This window comes from Mastigoproctus giganteus, chromosome 3 (assembly GCF_048544385.1).
Source record: "Mastigoproctus giganteus isolate SK-2022 chromosome 3, ASM4854438v1, whole genome shotgun sequence".
NCBI lineage: Eukaryota > Metazoa > Arthropoda > Arachnida > Uropygi > Thelyphonidae > Mastigoproctus > Mastigoproctus giganteus.
The window spans coordinates 18,885,485-18,906,059 of record NC_143577.1 but is presented as its reverse complement, the minus strand read 5'-3'; the positions used below and the strand labels follow the sequence as shown (position 1 = coordinate 18,906,059).

General features: G+C 37.2%; 1 protein-coding gene across 1 annotated transcript in view; it reads left to right on the top strand.

Annotated features, from left to right (window-relative positions):
• Positions 1–20,575, top strand: part of Dhps (Deoxyhypusine synthase) — a 97,642-nt gene that overhangs the window by 2,355 nt on the left and 74,712 nt on the right. The window contains exons 2-3 of the mRNA XM_090369874.1: positions 3,328–3,533; positions 17,493–17,657. Coding sequence (XP_090226000.1) covers positions 3,333–3,533; positions 17,493–17,657 — 366 coding nt within the window. The 5' untranslated portion in view covers positions 3,328–3,332. The remainder of the gene's footprint in view (positions 1–3,327; positions 3,534–17,492; positions 17,658–20,575) is intronic.

The window sequence follows — 20,575 nt, the reverse complement described above, 5'->3', positions numbered from 1 at the left end:
TAAAAGAATTGTTGAGTGGGAGAAGACAGAGGGTGGTAATCAATGGATGCTGCTCTTCGTGGACTAATGTTATTAGTGGAGTCCCACAGGGTTTGGTATTGTGTCCACTGTTGTTTTGAATATTTATCAATGATATTGATGAAGGTATATCGGGCTTAGTATCGAAGTTTGCAGATGATACAAAGGTTGGCAGGGTTGTTAATGACAGTAATGGCAGTGTGTTACTGCAACAGGATCTATAAAATTTGGGCAGATGGGCTGAGAAGTGGCAACTGAAGTTTAACATCGAAAAATGTAAAGTACTGCATATGGGTAGAAGTAACCCCCAGAGAAATGTACCAACTGTGTGATACTACACTAAAGGAGGTAGAAAATAAAAAAGACCTGGGAGTAATTGTGCAATCAGATATGAAGTTTTCTGAGCAATGCAGACAAGCTGCCAGGGCAGGTCATCGGGTTTTGTCAATGATATACAGAAATTTTGTTAGCAGGGAAATGGAGGCGTAGCCTGACCACTGCCTGTGTATCAGGCAGTGGTCAGGCTACGCCTTGAATACTGCATGCAGGTCTGGAGGCCTCATTTTAGGAAGGATATGAAGGGTATTTGCTTTAACGTGTACAGAGAAGACCATGAAGACTGGTGAGGGAAATGAAGGGATCCTCTTACCAGGAGAGGCTTAAGTTCTCCAAATTGCAGCTGCTTGAGACTAGGCAACTGTGAGGTGTATAAGGCCTTGAATGGGTTGAGCACGCTGAATTCTTATGGGATCCTTCCTCTTGTTCAGATTACGAACCTAAGGGGGCATAAATTCAAATTAAGAAAAGACAGATGTAGAATAGATGTGCGGAAATTTGCCTTTAGCCAGTGGGTGGTTAATTGCTGGAACAAACTTTCATCTGTCGTTGTGGTAGTTGATAGGTTAAATAAATTTAAGGAGTAACTGGACCAATATTTAGAAGGGATTGTTTTGTAATTTTTTTTTTTTTTTTTTTTGGCACCAGCCAAAAAAAAAAAAAAAAAAACAACGCTTGCTTTCTTGCATCACATGTCACTACTACAACACCAGATGGTAGTTTGTTCCAACAATCAGTTATTCTCAGACAAAGCAAATTTTGCAAATCTATCCTGCAGTGGCGCCTCCGTAGCCAGCTGGGCAGGAGCGGCAGTGCATAGCACACACTTCTTGATTAGACAGGGTTTGAGCCCATGACTACCAAATACGGAGGATGCAGAAAAGTTAGGGAATGACCACCCCATATCCCCCGAGCAATATGGCCTTAGTTGCTAATTCTCCAAAAAAACAAATAAAAAGTAATAACTATTCTGCAGCCATCCTTTCTCAATTTAAATTTGTCTCTTTGCCTATGTCATTCTAGAGAGGGTAAGAATGCCATCACCATTTAGTTTATTCATTCCATTTATAGCTTTAAATACATCAATCATGTTTCATTGCATATAGCTAGGTTTCAGATACTGCAATTTATAGAACTGAAGTGTTACTTGATAAGAGAACCCTGTTGTGTCTGTGATTAACCATGTTACCCAGGTGCAGTCTAACTCTAACCATTGCCATTTACAACAGGATACTACCTCCTTGCAAAATTCCTATATATCACTGACAGAACCCCATGAGCTGACCCAGCAACATGTCTGCACTACTATGAGAACTTTGATCAGATTGTTCAATTACCTTTAGGCCTTTTCAGTCACTGTTACCGTGGGCAATAGTGACTGAATTGGTATGTTATTCTGGGATTACTGCTATTCATATTCATGAATGGTAACTCACACTTATCAGTGCTAAATTTCAATTGCCACTACTTAGCCCAATATCAATTTATGGTTGCAATAGTATGGCTTGGTTTCTGCCATTAATCACCCTACTAACTTTTGTATCATCTGAAAACTCGAACATTAAGCTTTTTATGGTCATCTAATAATATGATTAGGGTTCATTGCTGGCTGTGACCCCTAGTAACCACCCTTTGGTTTTTGCCACCTAATCATCCCTTTATCCATAATAGCAATTTAGCTCTGATACCACTCTGCTCCAATTTATACAGCAGCCTTTCATGCAGAACTGGTAGTCTCAGATAGAGACTAAAAGGGGGATATATTCTTTCTACCCTTCTTATGATCAAAATAATGTTTTTTTTTTTTGCTGCTGTATGATGATTAAAGCTCAGTGATTCTCTAGTATGCTGCTTTTATCCCTTCACAGAAAACTGCTTTAGTCCTCCCTTTACTTCACAAAATCCTGGGACCATCACTGTGTAGAACAGCATCAAAAGCTTTACTGAAGTCTAGTATCAAAATTATTTTTTGCATCCAGTTCCTTTATTTCTGCATCATAGTAGCCAATTTGATTGGTCAGACATAACCTTCCCCATACAAAAACATAATATGATTGCTCATAACTTCATTCCTGTCAGGATGATCCTATGTTAATTCTTTAATCATTGATTTCATTATTTTCCTTGGAACAGAAGTCAAGCTTACAGGTCAATAATTACTTACATGCTCTTTGACATTTCCAATCTATAGGGACCTTCCCTGAATCTAAGGATGCATTCATAAGTATGGCCAAAGGTTTACTTAACTGCTTTTCTTGTTCTTTTAACATAACTGGATAGATTTTATTATCCACAGGTGCCTTATTAGCTTCAACAATTTCTCTTCCACTTTCTTGTCAGTTATCACAAAATCAAATAATATGTTGTACACATGAAGACAATATATGCAATTGCTCAATAGAGTCTTGTCAGTACCTTGCTATGCACAAATTTCAGACTCCATCCATACATCCTTAATCTCATAGAGTAGGGAAACAATTATTCACAAGCAGATACAGAGATCTTTTATTGTTACTGTTTATTCCTGGAAAATATTTTGCAGGCCTCTTTTTATATTAGTTTCTCAAAAGGGATGTTGCGTTTTACCTTGATGACCATTATAGATTCAAAAGATAGAGATAGGAAAAAAAAAAGCTGGAACTTTGCTCTTATGTTCAAACGTGGTCCCAGCCCATTTTGGCTCTCAGTAAGCATTTTGAGTACTTCTTATGACCGTGTCAAATGTCCAGTGAAATTTTATTTATGAAAAAAAAATATATATATGAATGTATAAATAGGTTACAGTTTGATTTTGTTAAATTTATTAAGAGAGATACTAAAAATTATTGGAATTCTGAGAATAAATCATTTAAAAAATCCTACTTAATAGAATTATATAGATGTCCAGGTATTTTCACTTGATAAATCTTATAGATAAATGATAAAGTTTATTTTTTTAACCATGTAGCAATATATTCTCTTTATATTTATCAGCTATTATGGATATTCCAAAAGAAGTACCATCGCTAGCTGTTGATGCTGTTCTTGTGAAAAGTAGGAGTCTTCCTGATATACAAGTTCCAGTTCAAGGATATGATTTTAATAGTGGTATTCATTACCATGCATTACTACAGTCATTCAGGACAACAGGATTTCAGGCTACAAACTTTGGCCTTGCCATTGAAGAAATCAATAAAATGGTAATCATGCATGTCTAAACTATTATGTTTAAGATATTTTTCAAGGAATTGTGTATTACAAAATCACTGTAGGAAGTTTGTATCATCAACATTGTCTCTGAGTTATTTTGCATTTTATTTTTTTATTTATTCTTTGCATAAAACATTATGATTAATTTTTTTTGTTATAGTAAGCTTGGATATACATGTTACATGCTAAGTTTATACAGAGAAACTTATGTTAAGCACATCCATTCTGCTGTGATAGATTGTGTGGATTATGCTTAATACGTGCGGTATTGTTTTATGGTAGTAAAGATTTTAACTAATTTTTGGTAGTAAAGGTTTTATGTATACTTTCATAAGAAAGGTATACCCAATATTTTTTTGTCATACGACCTTGGTCCTAATATTTTTAGTTTTAATATTTCCACGATGATTTCGAGGAACATATCCCCTATAAATATTGAAAGCTTACTTTATATTTTAAATGGTGTTTTGCATTTTAATGCTTATGTGCAATAAGGAATAAATATCTGTACTGAAGAAGTTACTTTTAAACACTTCCATATTTCAATGCTTGGAACATGCTATAACTGTGTGTATTATTATTTTTAATACTTTTTTTTTAAATTTTGGATTAAAAGTATTAAATCTGAATAATATATGTATGATGTTTTTGAATTTGTTGATTCATATTTAAAATTGTTTGTTTTAGTTATTCTTTAAAATGAAGGAATTGGGCTATTGAACTTTAGTTTCTAAACTCCTACATTGTTTTGAACACTTATTCTAAGTTGATTCAAATGCATTTTTTACCATTGCACTTACATTACCATATAAGTATGACAGATTTTTCAGTCATTACTGATATATTTTACTCATTTCATAATAGGATTGACTGCACTAGAGTTAATAAATACAGTAGCAGGCGAAGGTAAGGAAAGCCAATGCGTCCGATAACTTACGCGGAAAATTAGTTTCCCAATACGGCACTCTAGCACTGCTCGTTCGGTAAACAGATGGTAGATGTTATCGGTCTGGAGCAGAAGTCAAGAACAATATTGATTGATATGTAGGCATGGCAAACAATGTGCTGATTGGAGTGTGAACACAACACACAATAACCAATAACATCAGAAAAGTTTCACTTTAGTAGCACTAATGGTCACTTGCCTCAATGGTAACTTGCCCTAATGAATGCTTTCCATATTTGCAAAAAAAAGGTCAGGTTACCTCCACTTGAATCCCATGGGAGCTTGAACCCCTCCCAAAGTGGAGGGGGTAACCTAACCTTTTTTGTTTAGAGTCATAATCATATTTAGAAATACATTCATAAAAAAATAAATTTTTTTATGACTGTTGTTTTTATTTTCTTCTTTAATAATATGCCCTATTGGTGAAAAAAGGTCAGGTTGAAACCCTCCCGAAATGGAGGGGGTAACTAACCTTTTTTCTTTAGAATCATGGGTGGACTAGTGCATAAATTGCTTATTAACAAATTTTTAATTTATTATTACTACTTTTATTTTTAAAGACACTCGTGCAGATACACACATATCATAACGTCAATCAATAGCTATTAGTAGTAGTAGTAGTGGCATGTGATGCAAGAAAGCAAGTGTATGAGCTTATGCAGCATCAGCCAAAAAAAAAGAAGAAAAAAAAAATCACACCATTCCCTCCAAATGCCTATTCACTATATATAAAGAATCTTTCTTTCTTTTCCTATTATTTCCTAACCTAATGTTTAAGGTTAGGTCACAAAATATAAGGAAACCTTTTCTATTATTTCCTAACCTACCATTTAAGGTCAGGTTACGAAAAATAAAGAAACTTTTTCCTTTTTTCGTAACCAAACCTAAATCAACAATATAGTAAAAACACTCATGAACTGCAAAAATCTGCTTTTAATAATGAGAAAAAAATATAATGAAGAACATAAAAATGAATGGAATGAAACTTTTATTAATTTAGTTTTCCTCAAAATATCAACCAATGTTTTATTTTCCTTACAAATTTCTTCCATCTTTAAAAGTAGCAATCTTTAAAAAATTGCTACTATTACCTGTTTACCATTCATCACAAAACTATTATGCACCGTTTACTCATAAATACACATTATAATGCCAACCAATGACTACCAAGTAGCTTGTCATCTGTTGTACCCACTACCAATCATTTCATTGTTTGCCACGCCTACCTGTCAATCAATATATCCTTCTCAATTTTGGCTCCAGACCGATAACACCTACCATCTGGTGTCGGGGAAACTAATTTTCTGTGTATGTTATCTGACGTTTTTCGTCGTTCTCGTGTTGGCTTTCTTTACCTTAGCCCAGTAGCAATGTCTTAGTTACAAATTCTAATCATGCTTCAGTAAAAACTGGAAAATTAAAATTTAGTATATTGGCATCATTTTAAGGGTTCCCAAAACATTTTGGGAGCCCTTAAAATCCTCTTTTAATGAAATTATTTTTACAATACAGTATTTTATTTTAAACTCAAGTAATTCTTTGAGAAGGAAGAAAGCAGAACACTGATATAGCGTGTTGAATAACACGAATAATTTATAATGTAATGTATATACTTTTTTAATGCCTGGATGACTTCAACTGTTCCCCTCCTCTGTCCCCCCTCAGAATATTTTTTCTTTTCACGATACTGATACCTTGGTAAAATCATTACTGTACTCATAACAAAATTCAATACAAAAAAAAAAACAAAATGAAATTTCAGAGATATAGTTGCATCTCATGATCATTACGTATGAATGGTTGGCTTAACTAACTATATAATTTGGTTATTTATAATGATTTTCAAAGAAGTTTATCCTCACAGTCTTCAATATGTCCTGTGCAGAGAACTCTGAATTTTTGAGATTTTTTTTCTGTCATTTGTGATGAATTACCTGATCTGTATGCTTATGAATATTCCTTCTTTTATCATGACCTCTTTGGGTCTGAGAAATTTTGTTCAGGTTTAATGCTTTTCTTACTCTTTTTTTCAGTCCTTTCATTAAGTTCTTCATTAGAATGTATCTACTGATAGATACATACTCTGTGAATCCACTAGAGCCTTAGTGAAGATGCTTTTTCTGAAACAAGAGCTTCACATTAAAGGTAATCCTTAACTATTTAACGAGATTGCCTGGCTTCACTCTCTCTCATTCACATAAGAAGCAATGGTATTTTCTAAATTGGATTGCTAAATTTGTGCTTACTAGATTTTTTTTTTTTTTTTTTTAGAGATAAATCATTAATTAGCCTAACTGCCCTCTTTTTAATGGAATCTATAATCTAGATGTTCTGGGGGCACTGCCCCAGATGTGGGAACAATATTCTGTAGTACAGCAGATATGCGATTTCTACTGATTGAACAATGTTAGGAAGAAAAGTAATGCCGAGAGCAAAAAAGAAAACCAAGTTTTTTAGATGCAGAGGAAGCAATATTTGTAATGTGCTTATGCTAAGAAGGATTAGAAGTCAGAGGAATTCTTTTTTGCAAGATATAAGACAGGACTGAATTTTAGAAGTAATGAAATCAACTAAGTTATCTTTGTCCCACTGGAGAATTACCTGGAGATCAGCATTTAAGGAATTGGTAGTGGATATTTGAGAAGTTGAAGCTGTTTGTGGGGCAAGGTTTCTCAAACTGGAAGGGGGAATGCAATGTTTATCATCAGCAAAACTATAGATAGGATTTCCAGTCAATGGAAGAAGGTCATTAATATACAAGAGGAAAAGAGTGGGGGAAAGAACTGAACCTTGGGGAACACCAGCATTAGTAGAAGACAGAAAGAGCCATCTACCATCACTCACAGTGAGTAATCAAAGGTAAAACTGGATACCCAATTACAAAAAACAGTTGGCAAACTGCAAGATAAAGGTTATTATTCAAAGAAGTTTATTTATGCTGAATATGATCAAAAGACTGAAATGTCAAGAGGAACTGCATGAGTTTCAGCAAGCTTTTCCATTGAATTTGTCCACAGATGTGTAACATAAGCCAGAATATCACTAGTAGATCGACACTGACGGAATCCATACTGGCGATCGTTGAACAGATGGAAGGTTTCTAGATAGATCGAGTTGGTGGTTAATAGATTTCTCCATTACTTTAGAAAGAGAAGAAGTAAGTGCAGTGGGATGATAATTGGATGGGAGGGATTTGTCGCTCTTTTTAGGAACTGGTGGCGCCTCCGTAGCCAGGTGGGAAGGAGCAGCAGTGCATAGCACACGCTTCTTGATTAGACCGGGGTTCGAGCCCGTCACCACCAAATTCGGAGGATGCAGAAAGGTCAGGGAATGACCACCGCATATTCCCGGAGCATTAGTTGCTAATGCTCCTAAAAACCAAATAACAAGCAAACAATTAGGAACTGGCTAGATATGAGCAAATTTTCAAGCAGTAGGGAAAACACCTTTGGAATAAGAAACAGGAAAAAAAAGGTGACACTGAATAGGAGTAAGTTCAAGAGCACAGGTTTTGAGACTTGGTTTATTAATTGAAAAATTGAAAAGTTTTACCTCTAAGAAGAGGGACTTTGTTTGTGAATTGGATGAGCTAGGGCAGTGGTTTTCAACCTTTTTTTTAGTAACGGCACCCCTAAGTAATTTATTTTATTTTGTGGCACCCCTACTCAATCTACTCAATTTTCTGCCTGTTAGATCCGATTCTCTCTCTGTATATATATATATATATATACAGGGTGATTCACTACCAGTGTGACAAACTTGCAGGAGGTGTAGTGGGCACAAAGATGAATCGGAATCACATAGCATTGCAGGGTCCGAAATGCCTTCGTCATGTGGGAGGTCACGTGAACAAAGAAGCAAAGAAAAAGAACAGAAACAGCAACTCGTTAGTGTAACAGAAATCATTTTAATGACAAGTTTTACATTGGCAAAAAGCCATGCTACAGAAGGTGTTCGAAAGTTCGACTAGAAGCAGTCACACAGGCTTCACAGCGCCGCCTCATGGAATCCCTAACGTTCTGGAAGATTCCTGGCGTGTCTCGAATCTCCCCGGCAGCTACAGAGATGCAAGCGACGAGATCTTCAACTGAATCAGCGGGGGTCTCGTACACCAATGCCTTCATTTGACCCCAGCAGAAGAAGTTCAGGCATGATAGGTCCTGCGATCTAGCAGGCCAATGAACCGGACCACCACGACTTATCTAATGCTGTCCAAATGTAACGTTTAGGTGTTGGCGGACGTCACTGGTGTAATGCGGGGGAGCCCATCATGCTGGAACCACATGAGCGGCGCAACGACTGAGGAACATGTGCTTCATCAATAAGTTCGGGCAGGACTTGCTGTAGAAAGATCAAGTATGCCCTACCGGTTGAACTGTGTAGTCGGTTCCTACCTGCCCAGGCACTCCCCAAAATTCAGGCACTGCTCCATCTTGGAGTCGACCTTCAGAAATTAGCTACCGACTACAAATACTGTCACATGCTCCTCGAGTGGATTACATCTGTGGAACTGGTATAATTTCCTCCATATGATGTTTAGTCCTCATTTTTTCATTATTATAATTTACATGTTTGTAACTCATAATTTCCATGTAACGGTAATTTTTTCCCTTTTTGCCAATTAATTTCATTTATAATGTAAAACTCCTGGCCATGTCGCTGTGTTGAGTATTATTGTCTCTAGTACATGTCCTGTACTTAATAGCAATAAAGAATTTATTTATTTATTTATTTATTACCGTCCAGAAGAGGGGGCAGAAGGTATGGTCCAATGAGGTGGTCTCCAACAATGCCGGCCCAAACATTGACAGAGAAACGGCGTTGAGTTGCACATGTTCGCGTACCATGGGGGTTCTCCAATGTTGATTGAAGGTTCCCTCTCTTGTGAAACTTGCCTCATCCGTGAACAATACGGATGCAGCAAATGCGCTGTCTGGCGACCAAGTAGCAAAAGTCCTCCGGAGTGGATAATCCACAGGCTCCAATGATTGGACGTGTTGCAGATGATATGAACTCATTTGGTTTGTTGACAGTATCCTCCATACAGTGGATTGGGAAATAACCAATCATTGGCCTATCGCTCGAGTACTCATACTCGGATTGCCTTCTGCAAGATGGAAGACATTCTCCTCATTGTTTGGCATCCTCGTCGTTCGCACTCGATTCGTGGTACTTCTCGTGAAGCAACCAGCCTCACATAACCTTGTGTGCACACGTGCGAAAATCATATGATGAGGAGCACGCCTATGCAGGAAACGTTCCTGGTACAAGCACAGAGCAGCGCGCACGTTACAGTCCGCAGCTCCATACGTGAGGTGCATGTCGGCCAGTTCAACGTTTGAATACTCGTCCATCCTACTGCCTCGGGAACCGGTTCGCAAATGCTGACTTCCAGCGAGATCGCTGTTCACGCGACCTCCCGTTCAACGTCCTCTACCGCATGACGAAGGCATTTCGGAACCTGCAATGCTATGTGATTCCGATTCGTCTTTGTGCCCCCTACACTTGCAAGTTTGTCGCACTGGTAGTGAATCACCCTGTGTATATATGTTATATGATAGTTATTACAATAATATAATTATAAAAATTATATTTCATAATACAAATTATATATATATATATATATATATATATATATATATATATATATATATAATTATTCTTTTGTATTATGATGGTTCAGTTCGCATTTTATTTTTAATATTCTATTATAGTAGTTTTATTTAATTTCTTTCTAGCTTTTTCTGTTGTCCCAGTAGCTGTTTTAGCAATGCATGGGTACAAACAGAGTACCTATTATTATTCTTTTGTATTATCATTCTATTGTGGTTTAATTCGTCTTTGTTCATCATTAATGTCATTGTTTTTCGCCATGATGGCTAATTAAACATTGTCCGTGCCGGTGTTTTTTACCTATAGATATTATAGTTAATACATTACCGGTCTTTAAGCTAGCCTATTCTCGGTTATCTTAATTACCCGTGGCCTATACATTTAGGATTTTGCAACTCGTTGCGCATTACTAAAGAAATTTTCATAACACTTATTGATGAAAAACTGTAGCAATAGGCAAATTATCAATATTATTTTATAACTATATCTATAATTTATACATTTTTGTATTACATCACATGGACGTCAATCCCCTACTTCATTAGCATTAGCATTAGTAGAGGCATTTGATGCAAGAAAGCAAGCTTATGCAGCATCAGCCAAAAAAAAAAAAAAAAAACCCACTTCCACTTCACCCCTCTGTTCGTTCAAAATACCTGTCCAGCTGAGCCTTAAACTTATTTAGGCTATCAACCTCCACCACAAGGGATGGAAGTCTGTTCCACCAACCAACCACCCGCTGGCTAAAGGCAAATTTCCGCACGTCTATCCTACATCTGTCTTTCCTCAATTTGAATTTATGCCCTCTCAGGTGATTTTTCTGAGCTAGAGGAAGAATCCCATCAGCATTGAGCATGCTCAAACCATTCAAGGCTTTATACACCTCTATCAGATCACCTCGCTGGTGCCTAGTCTCCAGACACTGTAATTTGCAAAACTTAAGCCTTTCTTCGTAAGAGCACCCATTTGTTCCATTCACTAATCTTGTTGCCCTTCTCTGTACTCGTTCCAGCAGCTCTACATCCTTCTTGAAATGAGGCCTCCAGACCTGTATACAGTACTCTAGGTGTGGCCTGACCATTGCCTTATACAATGGAATAATCACCTCCTTATCCCTGCTGGAAAAATTCCTGTATATCATTGACAATACTCCATGAGCTACTCTTGCAGCCTGTCTGCACTGCTCAGAGAACTTCATATCTGCCTGCACAACCACCCCCAAGTCCCTTTCATTCTCTAGCACTGTCAGTGTAGTACCACAGAGTTGATACGTTGCTCTGGGGTTGCTGTTTCCCATGTGTAGTACTTTACATTTGTCAATGTTAAACTTCATTTGCCACCTCTCAGCCCATCTTCTCAACCTTTCCAGATCCTGTTGCAGCAGCATAGTGTCAGTAGTGTCCTTGACAACCCTGCCAACCTTTGTATCATCTGCAAACTTGGACATTAAGCTTGATATACCATCATCAATATCATTTATAAATACAGAAAACAATAATGGACCCATCACTGAGCCCTGAGGGACTCCACTAATAACATTAGTCCACGATGAGCAGTGTCCATTGATTAATCCACTCAAAGCCCCCATTCATCAGGGGCTTTGAGTGGATTGACGACCCATTCGATGTAATGCATTTTTTACTTACCCGTTTCTGTTTGCATCTATCACAGCTTTGCTATTAAATTAATTCTAAATTCCAAGGTTCTTTTTGAATTTTTTTGGACTTATGTTTATCTTATTCTTCTTAATTGTTGTTAGTTAAATTATTATTATTTATTATGAATTAAATTAATTCTTTATAATCTCTACAGCAACTGTGATAGAATACACAAAGCCCTACGGGTAAGTTTTTTTGTGTTGCAATACTATTACTTACTTGATGTGTTCCAGTGGAAGTCGAAGAGTCGAAAAGGGAAAGTTTCCCGCCTTTACCTATTGCTACAGTTTTTCATCAATAAGTGTTATGAAAATTTCTTTAGTAATGCGCAACAAGTTGCAAAATCCTAAATGTATAGGCCACGGGTAATTAAGATAACCGAGAATAGGCTAGCTTAAAGACCGGTAATGTATTAACTATAATATCTATAGGTAAAAAACACCGGCACGGACAATGTTTAATTAGCCATCATGGCGAAAAACAATGACATTAATGATGAACAAAGACGAATTAAACCACAATAGAATGATAATACAAAAGAATAATATATATATATATACACAGTATATAATAATTTTATTCTTTATATAGAGGTACTAAGTAAACATCAATTATAAATCACCACAAAATTAAAAAGATACTGTACACCATTTTATAACGAAATAAACATAAATAAAAAAAAATAATAAGTTTAAGTAACTTAAACCCAAATTATGTGGCACCCCTGGAATGTTATTTTGGCACCCCGGTTGAAAACCACTGAGCTGGGGTCTAAATATTGTGGAGTCTTGTAGAAGATATTGAAGTAGTTCTGCTGGCCTTGGCTATCATTCTTTTTTAAAGAATATATCTGCTGCCCCCCCCCCCCCAGTCAGGGCTGGATTTACCTTAGGGCCTCACATTACAATCTTAAAAAATTACAACTTCACATTACAATCTGTCTTAAAAAATTCTTTCTAATATTGTCATAGGTGAACTGTAAGAGAGAAGGGCCTAATACATGTTATAGCTTAGGGCCACAGCAAGTTTAAATTCGCCCCTTGAGTTTCATCCCTCTTTTGTTTATAAAAAATCCTGTAACTGGCTCCAGCCAATGAAGAGCTTTAATTCTTCACATTCTCTGGACTCACTGGTAGTGAGTGCTGTACTTGCTCTCTCTCTCTCTCTTTCTCTCTCTCTCTCTCTCTCTCTCTCTCTCTCTCTCTCTCTCTAAAAGTAGTTAATAACTGAAATAAAAGTTGTTTTCAGATTATATGAAATACATTTTATAAATAGATATTTATGTGCTTTTTAGCCAAAAAGGAAGTTATATACCATTCCATTTACTATCAACTTGACGACAAGGAGTGAAAAGGATGGGGTGTTTGATAATTACAAATTCTGGTTGGGGTGTTGAATTATTTTTAGCATGTTTGGTGTTTGTTGGCATCAAAAAAGTTTGAGAAGCACTGAAATAATCTGCCCCATACATTTCTAAGTCAAACTGACTCCCTAATTGCAACAACTTTTCTTGTGATCGACTTGGGATCGGGCCCCTTCACTTCTTTTAAAATTGTTCCAAAGCTTTTTTTTTTTTTTTTTTTCCCCATTCCATGACCCACTTATTGCTGACTAACTGACTTCATTCCAAGAATCTCTACCATTGTTGATTGCATATATTGTTGTCCCTCCAAGAAGTCCTTTAGGGTTGGACCACATTCCTTATCAGTTGCTATATCGTGCAACATGCATAATACAGTCAGTCTTCGGATAGCACGATAGTTGTGTTCCTAAAAACCCTCGTGCAATGCAAAATCGTGCAATATATACAAAAGGCCCTATGGGAAAAATAGGGTTAGGTGCCGACCACCCAAGACTGAACACACATTTGTAACCGAAACATTACCAAACACAAGAAATAATCGTAATAAATCGTAATAAAATACTTACGTATTTTATTACAACTATTACGTAATAAAATATTGCTAATGCTTTTGCTTCTATCGTAAGAAAACTTGTTTTTTATTTGGTTTTCTATCCAAACATATGACAGCCGTTCCATCTCTTCCAATTCTTTGTGTCTTAATCTAATGGATTTTAATTACACTTTGAGTTGTTCCTGCTATGAAAGTTGTTTTTATTTTCTCTGCATTCTTTGTAATTCTCGGCATTGCCTCATTTAGGCCTGTAGCACGTGCAATATCACATGGTCTTTCATTTCGCTCAAAGTGTTTCACAATTTCATATTTTTTCTCTATTGACAGAGGCGGACTGGCCATAAGCCTTACCGGGGAAACCCCAGTGGGCCGGAGGCCGGTGTGATTTTGGTCATAAACCATAGTATGAAGCCACTATAAATTTTCCCGGGTAAGAATTTTTGACTCAGTCCGCCTCTCTTTATCAATATTGCTTTTCTTTTTCTCTCTGAATCTGCAGTCTCTTCACCAGGACGCTTCCTTTTTACACCTTTTAAGTATTTACTCATTTTTAGGGAATAAACCACAATTACAAAACGAGGAGTCACGCTTGATACACATAAACAAAGCTGCGCACATGTAGAAACTGAATAAACAACTCCGTAAAGGCAGAGATACACTATTAACACCTCACATTTTACTAAAGCACATTTCTAGGGGTTACTACCACCATAAAACAATAAAAACAATTTCTAGTTGCGTTTCTGCTAGTGGAATCGGTTATAAACTGGTAGTAAACTCGATCTAATTGCATTTGCGATTATACTGATAGCTGGAATTGCGTTGGTTTTTACGTTATTATGGTGAAATGTGTTTCCCCTTCACTGATATAAAAAACAAATACATTTTCAGAATCTTCTCTTCATTTCTATCGTGTTGCGTTCGGTTGGGGTGATTCTGCGTTTGACTGCCATTTCTTGTAAACACAAAGGTAAATCTTGCGAATCTTGAAAACCAGTCATGGTTTAAACCATGGGCTTGAGCAGTGAGGTGGTGTTAAGGAGAAGAAACACCACTTTCACATTTGAATTCACGTCATTTAAATCCTAGGGGTGTCCAGGTATGTTATCGAAAATCAACAGGACTGTTAAATGCCAGAATGCTTTCCTAACAACATTCCTTTCATCGATAGCTTACTTTCATCTACATTAAAAACCTGACAAGAACAATATCCTCCATTAAAGCTGGATTTAAGTGGTCTGGGACTTGAGTACATATTTTTAAAGGTCCTAAAAATAAGGTTACAGGGGGACTGCTAGGCCAACAGTAATTGCATTGTTCCAGGGCCCACTGCAACCTTAGGTTGTCTGGGCCCCTTATTTATTGCATCCCAGTAAATCCAGCCTTGACTTCATCCAGTTTAGCCAGTTCATTGCAATACCTTTAGGCTGCACGTATTTGCACTTGCACTCAAGGTTATCAGTTGATTTAATGTTATGAAAAACCTACCCATTTTTAAATCTATGAAACCATCCGTGAACTTTCACCCATCCTTTCTTTCAAATCATAATACAGATCATTAGACATTGCTTTAGTTATAGTCTTACTAATAGTAATATGTTTCTGATACCGATTATCTATCCAAAGAAAGTCTTTCCATTTCACTGTGCTCAGGACCATTTATGGTTTTTGTCAAATTAAAAAATTGGAAATTCTCAGTGATAGTGATGATGATGATGATGAAGCTTGTTAAACGAGGTAGTTTCTGAATACCTTTCCACTCTGCAACTGCCTTGCAACTGCAATGCATCTTTATTACCTCGACCTGGCACCATACAATTCCGTCCTCCCTGATAGTGCATTTTGTTACTTGTTTGGAGAGGTCTGGGTTTGATTCCCATCTGACTGGAGGAATTTCTAAAGTTTTTTAATCGAAGCTGTAGTTAGCTGATCTCAGATGGAGGGAATAGTTCCTCCCCCTTGAGTTATTCTGAATATTTCTGCACAACATTCAAATCAACCCATGAACACACTTCTACAGACATAATACAGAATGGCACAGTATAGCCTAAGTTGTTGATATGCCTGATCACTTGGACAACTGTTGTCTGTGTGATTTCTACTCCCACCAATATAAAAACCTCATTAAAGGGAAATTGATTTTCTAATGAAACAGAAGTTAAAGCAGCTGTGACAAATGCAATCAAGGTACCTTTCAAAAAAGGATTCAGGGAAGAGCTTTTTTTTTTTGCAATTATATGACCAATGAAAAAAATATGTAGATAGCTAAGATCGCTATTTTGAAAAATTTTACGTGTTGTTTTCTTTAAATATTATGCTTTTTTAAATAAAAATTCACTCCTAGAACTTTTTAATCCTGTCATGTACAAAGTTGTGTGACTGAATAAAGTAGACAGTTTTCATTCCCTGTTTATACATATATTACACTGCCTGGCCACATTATTAAGACCATGGGCTAATAGGGTGTTAGACCACCATTGGTCCAAATCACTGCTCCAACATGATATGATATGGAGTCACCGAGGTGTTGAAAAGTGACAGACCCAAGGAATATTGTACCATTTATGTAACAAAACTGTTGTGAATTTCTGAAGTGATATTGATTTGTTATGGATTACAAAACAATGTTTCTCCCCTGTAGGCAGAGGATTATGCTGACAAACATTCCTTTCCAGTTCATCCCACAGATGCTCAAGGGATTAAGATTCAGGGATTAGACTAGCTATGGCAGTTGCAAGAAGCTTTCCTCGTGTTTGTCAAACCACTCTATCACATCTTTGGCATGGTAGATGGTTGGAGTGTCCTCTCAAATGTATCCCTGTCTGTTCCTAATTTGCACCAATATTCAGATATGCTTTGACATTTGTAACGTTTTCTGAGATCAGAAAACGTTACATCATCATTCTTCCTGTACCAGCCTGTTCTGTCAGCACACAACAGGGTGGTTCCAGTGGCTAATGTGGTTTCTCCATATGTGCATTCCATCAGTGCTGAAAGGCATAAATTGCCTCTAGTCCTTCATGTTTCTGTCACAGATCCCACCATATTTTTCAGTTGACGTCAGGGATCATTGGCTTCCACAAAATTTTCCTACTCCTGTAGTACATTCTTGGCGCCTCCGTAGCCAGGTGGGAAGGAGCAGCAGTGCGTAGCACATGCTTCTTGATTAGACCGGGGTTCGAGCCCATCACCACCAAATACGGAGGATGCGGAAAGGTCAGGAAATGACCACCGCATATCCCGGAGCAATATGGCCTTAGTTGCTAATGCTCCTAAAAAAAAAAAACCAAACGTAGTACATTCTTGTAGGGTTCTTTGCATGGTGCAGTGCTAATGCCTTGTGATGTTCCCACAGTAAATGCAGAGGTTAATTGTTCTGTCATTTGGCAGTAATTACACTTTATAATTTGCTACAGACATCAAATATCTAATTCTGCCACCTTACATTTTGGTTGCAGTTATCTGTTTATTGATGTTTTCTGGGAGTTTTTCCATTCATTAAAGATTCAAGGGACATCAACTTTGAACACTTGACATGTGCAGCCATCTATCTTTGCTGTAGCATCTGCTAAATGTGCAAGACAATCTCTTTGAAAAGCTGTGACATCCTATCTTTCTCCATTGATGGTAAACTGATTTGGACACTAATCAGGTTTTGTAGTGTTCCCTGCACTCATGCACATTATGTGACCCCGTTTATTTGCATGTTTTTTTTACATGGATTGTTGCATATCACCCAAACCTCCATGGTCCTAATAAATTGGCCAAGAAATATAGAAATTTTGTGTTCTTAACTTTTTTAATGTTATCTTTCAGATAAAATGTCGAAGACAACAGATTCCCATAGAAAAAGAAGATGTAATAGAGGCAGATCCATTCATCAAAAGAAAAACAAATTGCACTATTTTCCTTGGATTTACATCTAATATGTCTTCTTGTGGAGTTAGGGACAGTATTAGATTCCTTGTTCAGCATAAAATGGTAATATATTTTTGTGATCAAAACAGAAATGGTCATGCAAGAGTACTGAGAATATTCCAACATTAAAAACTTATTATATTGCTCAATGTGAACATTTCTTTGGAACTTACTCTGTATCGTAAAATAAATAGAGGGCTGACTTTGTACAGGAATTCCCTGCAACATCAGTAGATATGTTCCTGAAAAGCACTGCAGTTGGCAAGAGTAAGGTCCCATAGAAAATGGGTGTTAGGGGAAAAACAATAAATATGCCAGTAAAATATGTGATAAAAACACAAATTTCGTTTTCAGTTTATGCAATGTTAAATTGAAAATTAAGTCATAGAAATTATTGAAGTATGTTTATCTTCTGTTCCAATGTTATTACTTCCCTTGCTCTTTTCACACATTCACATACACTTACTGAATGTTTAAAGGCCATAATAAAAGCTGAAATAAATATTAGTTTAAAACAAATGTGGTAACCTTCAAAGGGCTATGTAAACAAGTCCAAAATATATCCAATAAAAATAAATATTAGTCAAAAACACAAAAGATCTACAGAGAGACGATGACACATCCACATTCAACACTGTATATACAGGGTGATTCAGGAGGAATAGTAAATATTTTGGGAGGTTATAATATCAATTATTCTGAGTAAAAAAGTTCATATAAACATGTGTCCAATTCTTAATGGATAAAGAGATACAGCTGATTGAAACTGTCACACACAAAGCCATTATGAGAGGTATTAAAGAACGATAAATGACTTATCGCTTGTATTTATTGACTTTTTGAATGATACAAAACACAAATAATTGACAAATTTTTTTACAGTTCATAATATTCTAAAATCCCACCGCCAACCTCAATGCACTTGCAACTCCTATGTTAATATGACGTGTTGTTCTTCTGAGGTCGTCTTGGCATTCCTTTATGAGGGCAGCAGTATCCAAAATGTGAGCGAGCAATTCGTCTCTTGTATTCGCCTTTTTTTTGTATACTGTGCTTTTGATCCATCCCCACAAACAAAAATCTAACAGAGCGATGTCTGGAGACCTTGGTGGCCAATGAACGGGACCACCGCAGCCAATCCATTGTTCAGGGAAAGTTCGATTTAAATATTGTACCACCAGACAAGTATAATGTGCAGGAGCTCCATCATGCTGAAAGTACATACCAATCCATCCCTTGTACATTCCATCCCTTGTGTTACAAAATTGTCTTACAGGGCCCCATTTACCTAGAATTTCTGCAAAACGAACTTCCCCTACTATTGGAGGATGTTCCCTTGGCAACAAGGATTGCATTAGCATTAGTAGAGGCATACGAACTTCCCCTACTATTGGAGGATGTTCCCTTGGCAACAAGGATTGCATTAGCATTAGTAGAGGCATATGATGCAAGAAAGCAAGTTTATTCAGCATCAGCCAAAAAAAAAAAAAAAAAAAAACCACCACTCCCATTTCACCCCTCCGTTCATTCAAAATACCTGTCCAGCTGAGCCTTAAATTTGTTTAGGCTATCAACTTCCACAACAAGGGATGGAAGTCTGTTCCACCAACCAACTACCTGCTGGCTAAAGGCAAATTTCCACACATCTATCCTACATCTGTCTTGCCTCAATTTGAATTTATGCCCTCTCAGGTGATTATTCTGAGCAAGAGGAAGAATCCCATCGGCATTGAGCATGCTCAAACCATCCAAGGCCTTATACACCTCTATCAGATCACCTCGCCGGTGCCTAGTCTCCAGACACTGTAATTTGCAAAACTTAAGCCTTTCTTCGTAAGAGCAGCCCTTTGTTCCATTCGCTAATCTTGTTACCCTTCTCTGTACTCGTTCCAGCAGCTCTACATCCTTCTTGAAATGAGGCCTCCAGACCTGTATACAGTACTCAAGGTGTGGCCTGACCATTGCCTTATACAAGGGAATAATCTCCTCCTTATCCCTGATAGAAAAATTCCTGTATATCATTGACAAGACACCATGAGCTACTCTTGCAGCTCGTCTGCACTGATCAGAGAACTTCATATCTTCCTGCACAATTACCCCCAGGTCCTTTTCATTCTCTACCACTGTCGGTGTAGTACCACAGAGTTGATATGTTGCTCTGGGGTTACTGTTTCCCATATGTAGTACTTTTACATTTGTCAATGTTAAACTTCATTTGCCACCTCTCAGCCCATCTGCTCAACCTTTCCAGATCCTGTTGCAGCAGCATAGCGTCAGTAGTGTCCTTAACAACCCTGCCAACCTTTGTATCGTCTGCAGACTTGGACATTAAGCTTGATATACCATCGTCAATATCATTTATAAATACAGAAAACAACAATGGACCCAACACTGAACCCTGAGGAACTCCACTAATAACATTAGTCCACATTGAGCAGTGTCCATTGATTACCACCCTCTGTCTTCTGCCACTCGACCATCCCTTTATCCATAGCAGTAATTTGCCTCCAATGCCACACTGCTCCAATTTGTGCAGCAGTCTTCCATGAGCAACAGTATCAAAAGCCTTTCTAAGATCCAAATATATAATATCAAAGTTATTTCCTACATCCAGTTTTGTGCCTGCATCATAGTATCCAATCAAATTGGTCAGGCAAGACTTTCCCTTAACAAAACCATGCTGTGTCCGAGCTATAACTGAAGTCTTGTCTAGATGATCCTGCAGTGCTTCTTTAACCAGTGCCTCCATTAAATTTCCTGGAACAGATGTTAAACTCACAGGTCTGTAATTACTTGTGTCAGCTTTTGATCCTCCTTTGTGAATTGGGGTTACATTTGCACATCTCCAGTCCTTTAGCCAGCAGGTAGTTGGTTGATGGAACAGACTTCCATCCCTTGTTGTGGAACTTGATAGCCTAAATAAATTTAAGTCTCAGATGGACAGGTATTTCGAACGAACGAAGGGGTGAAATGGGAGTGCT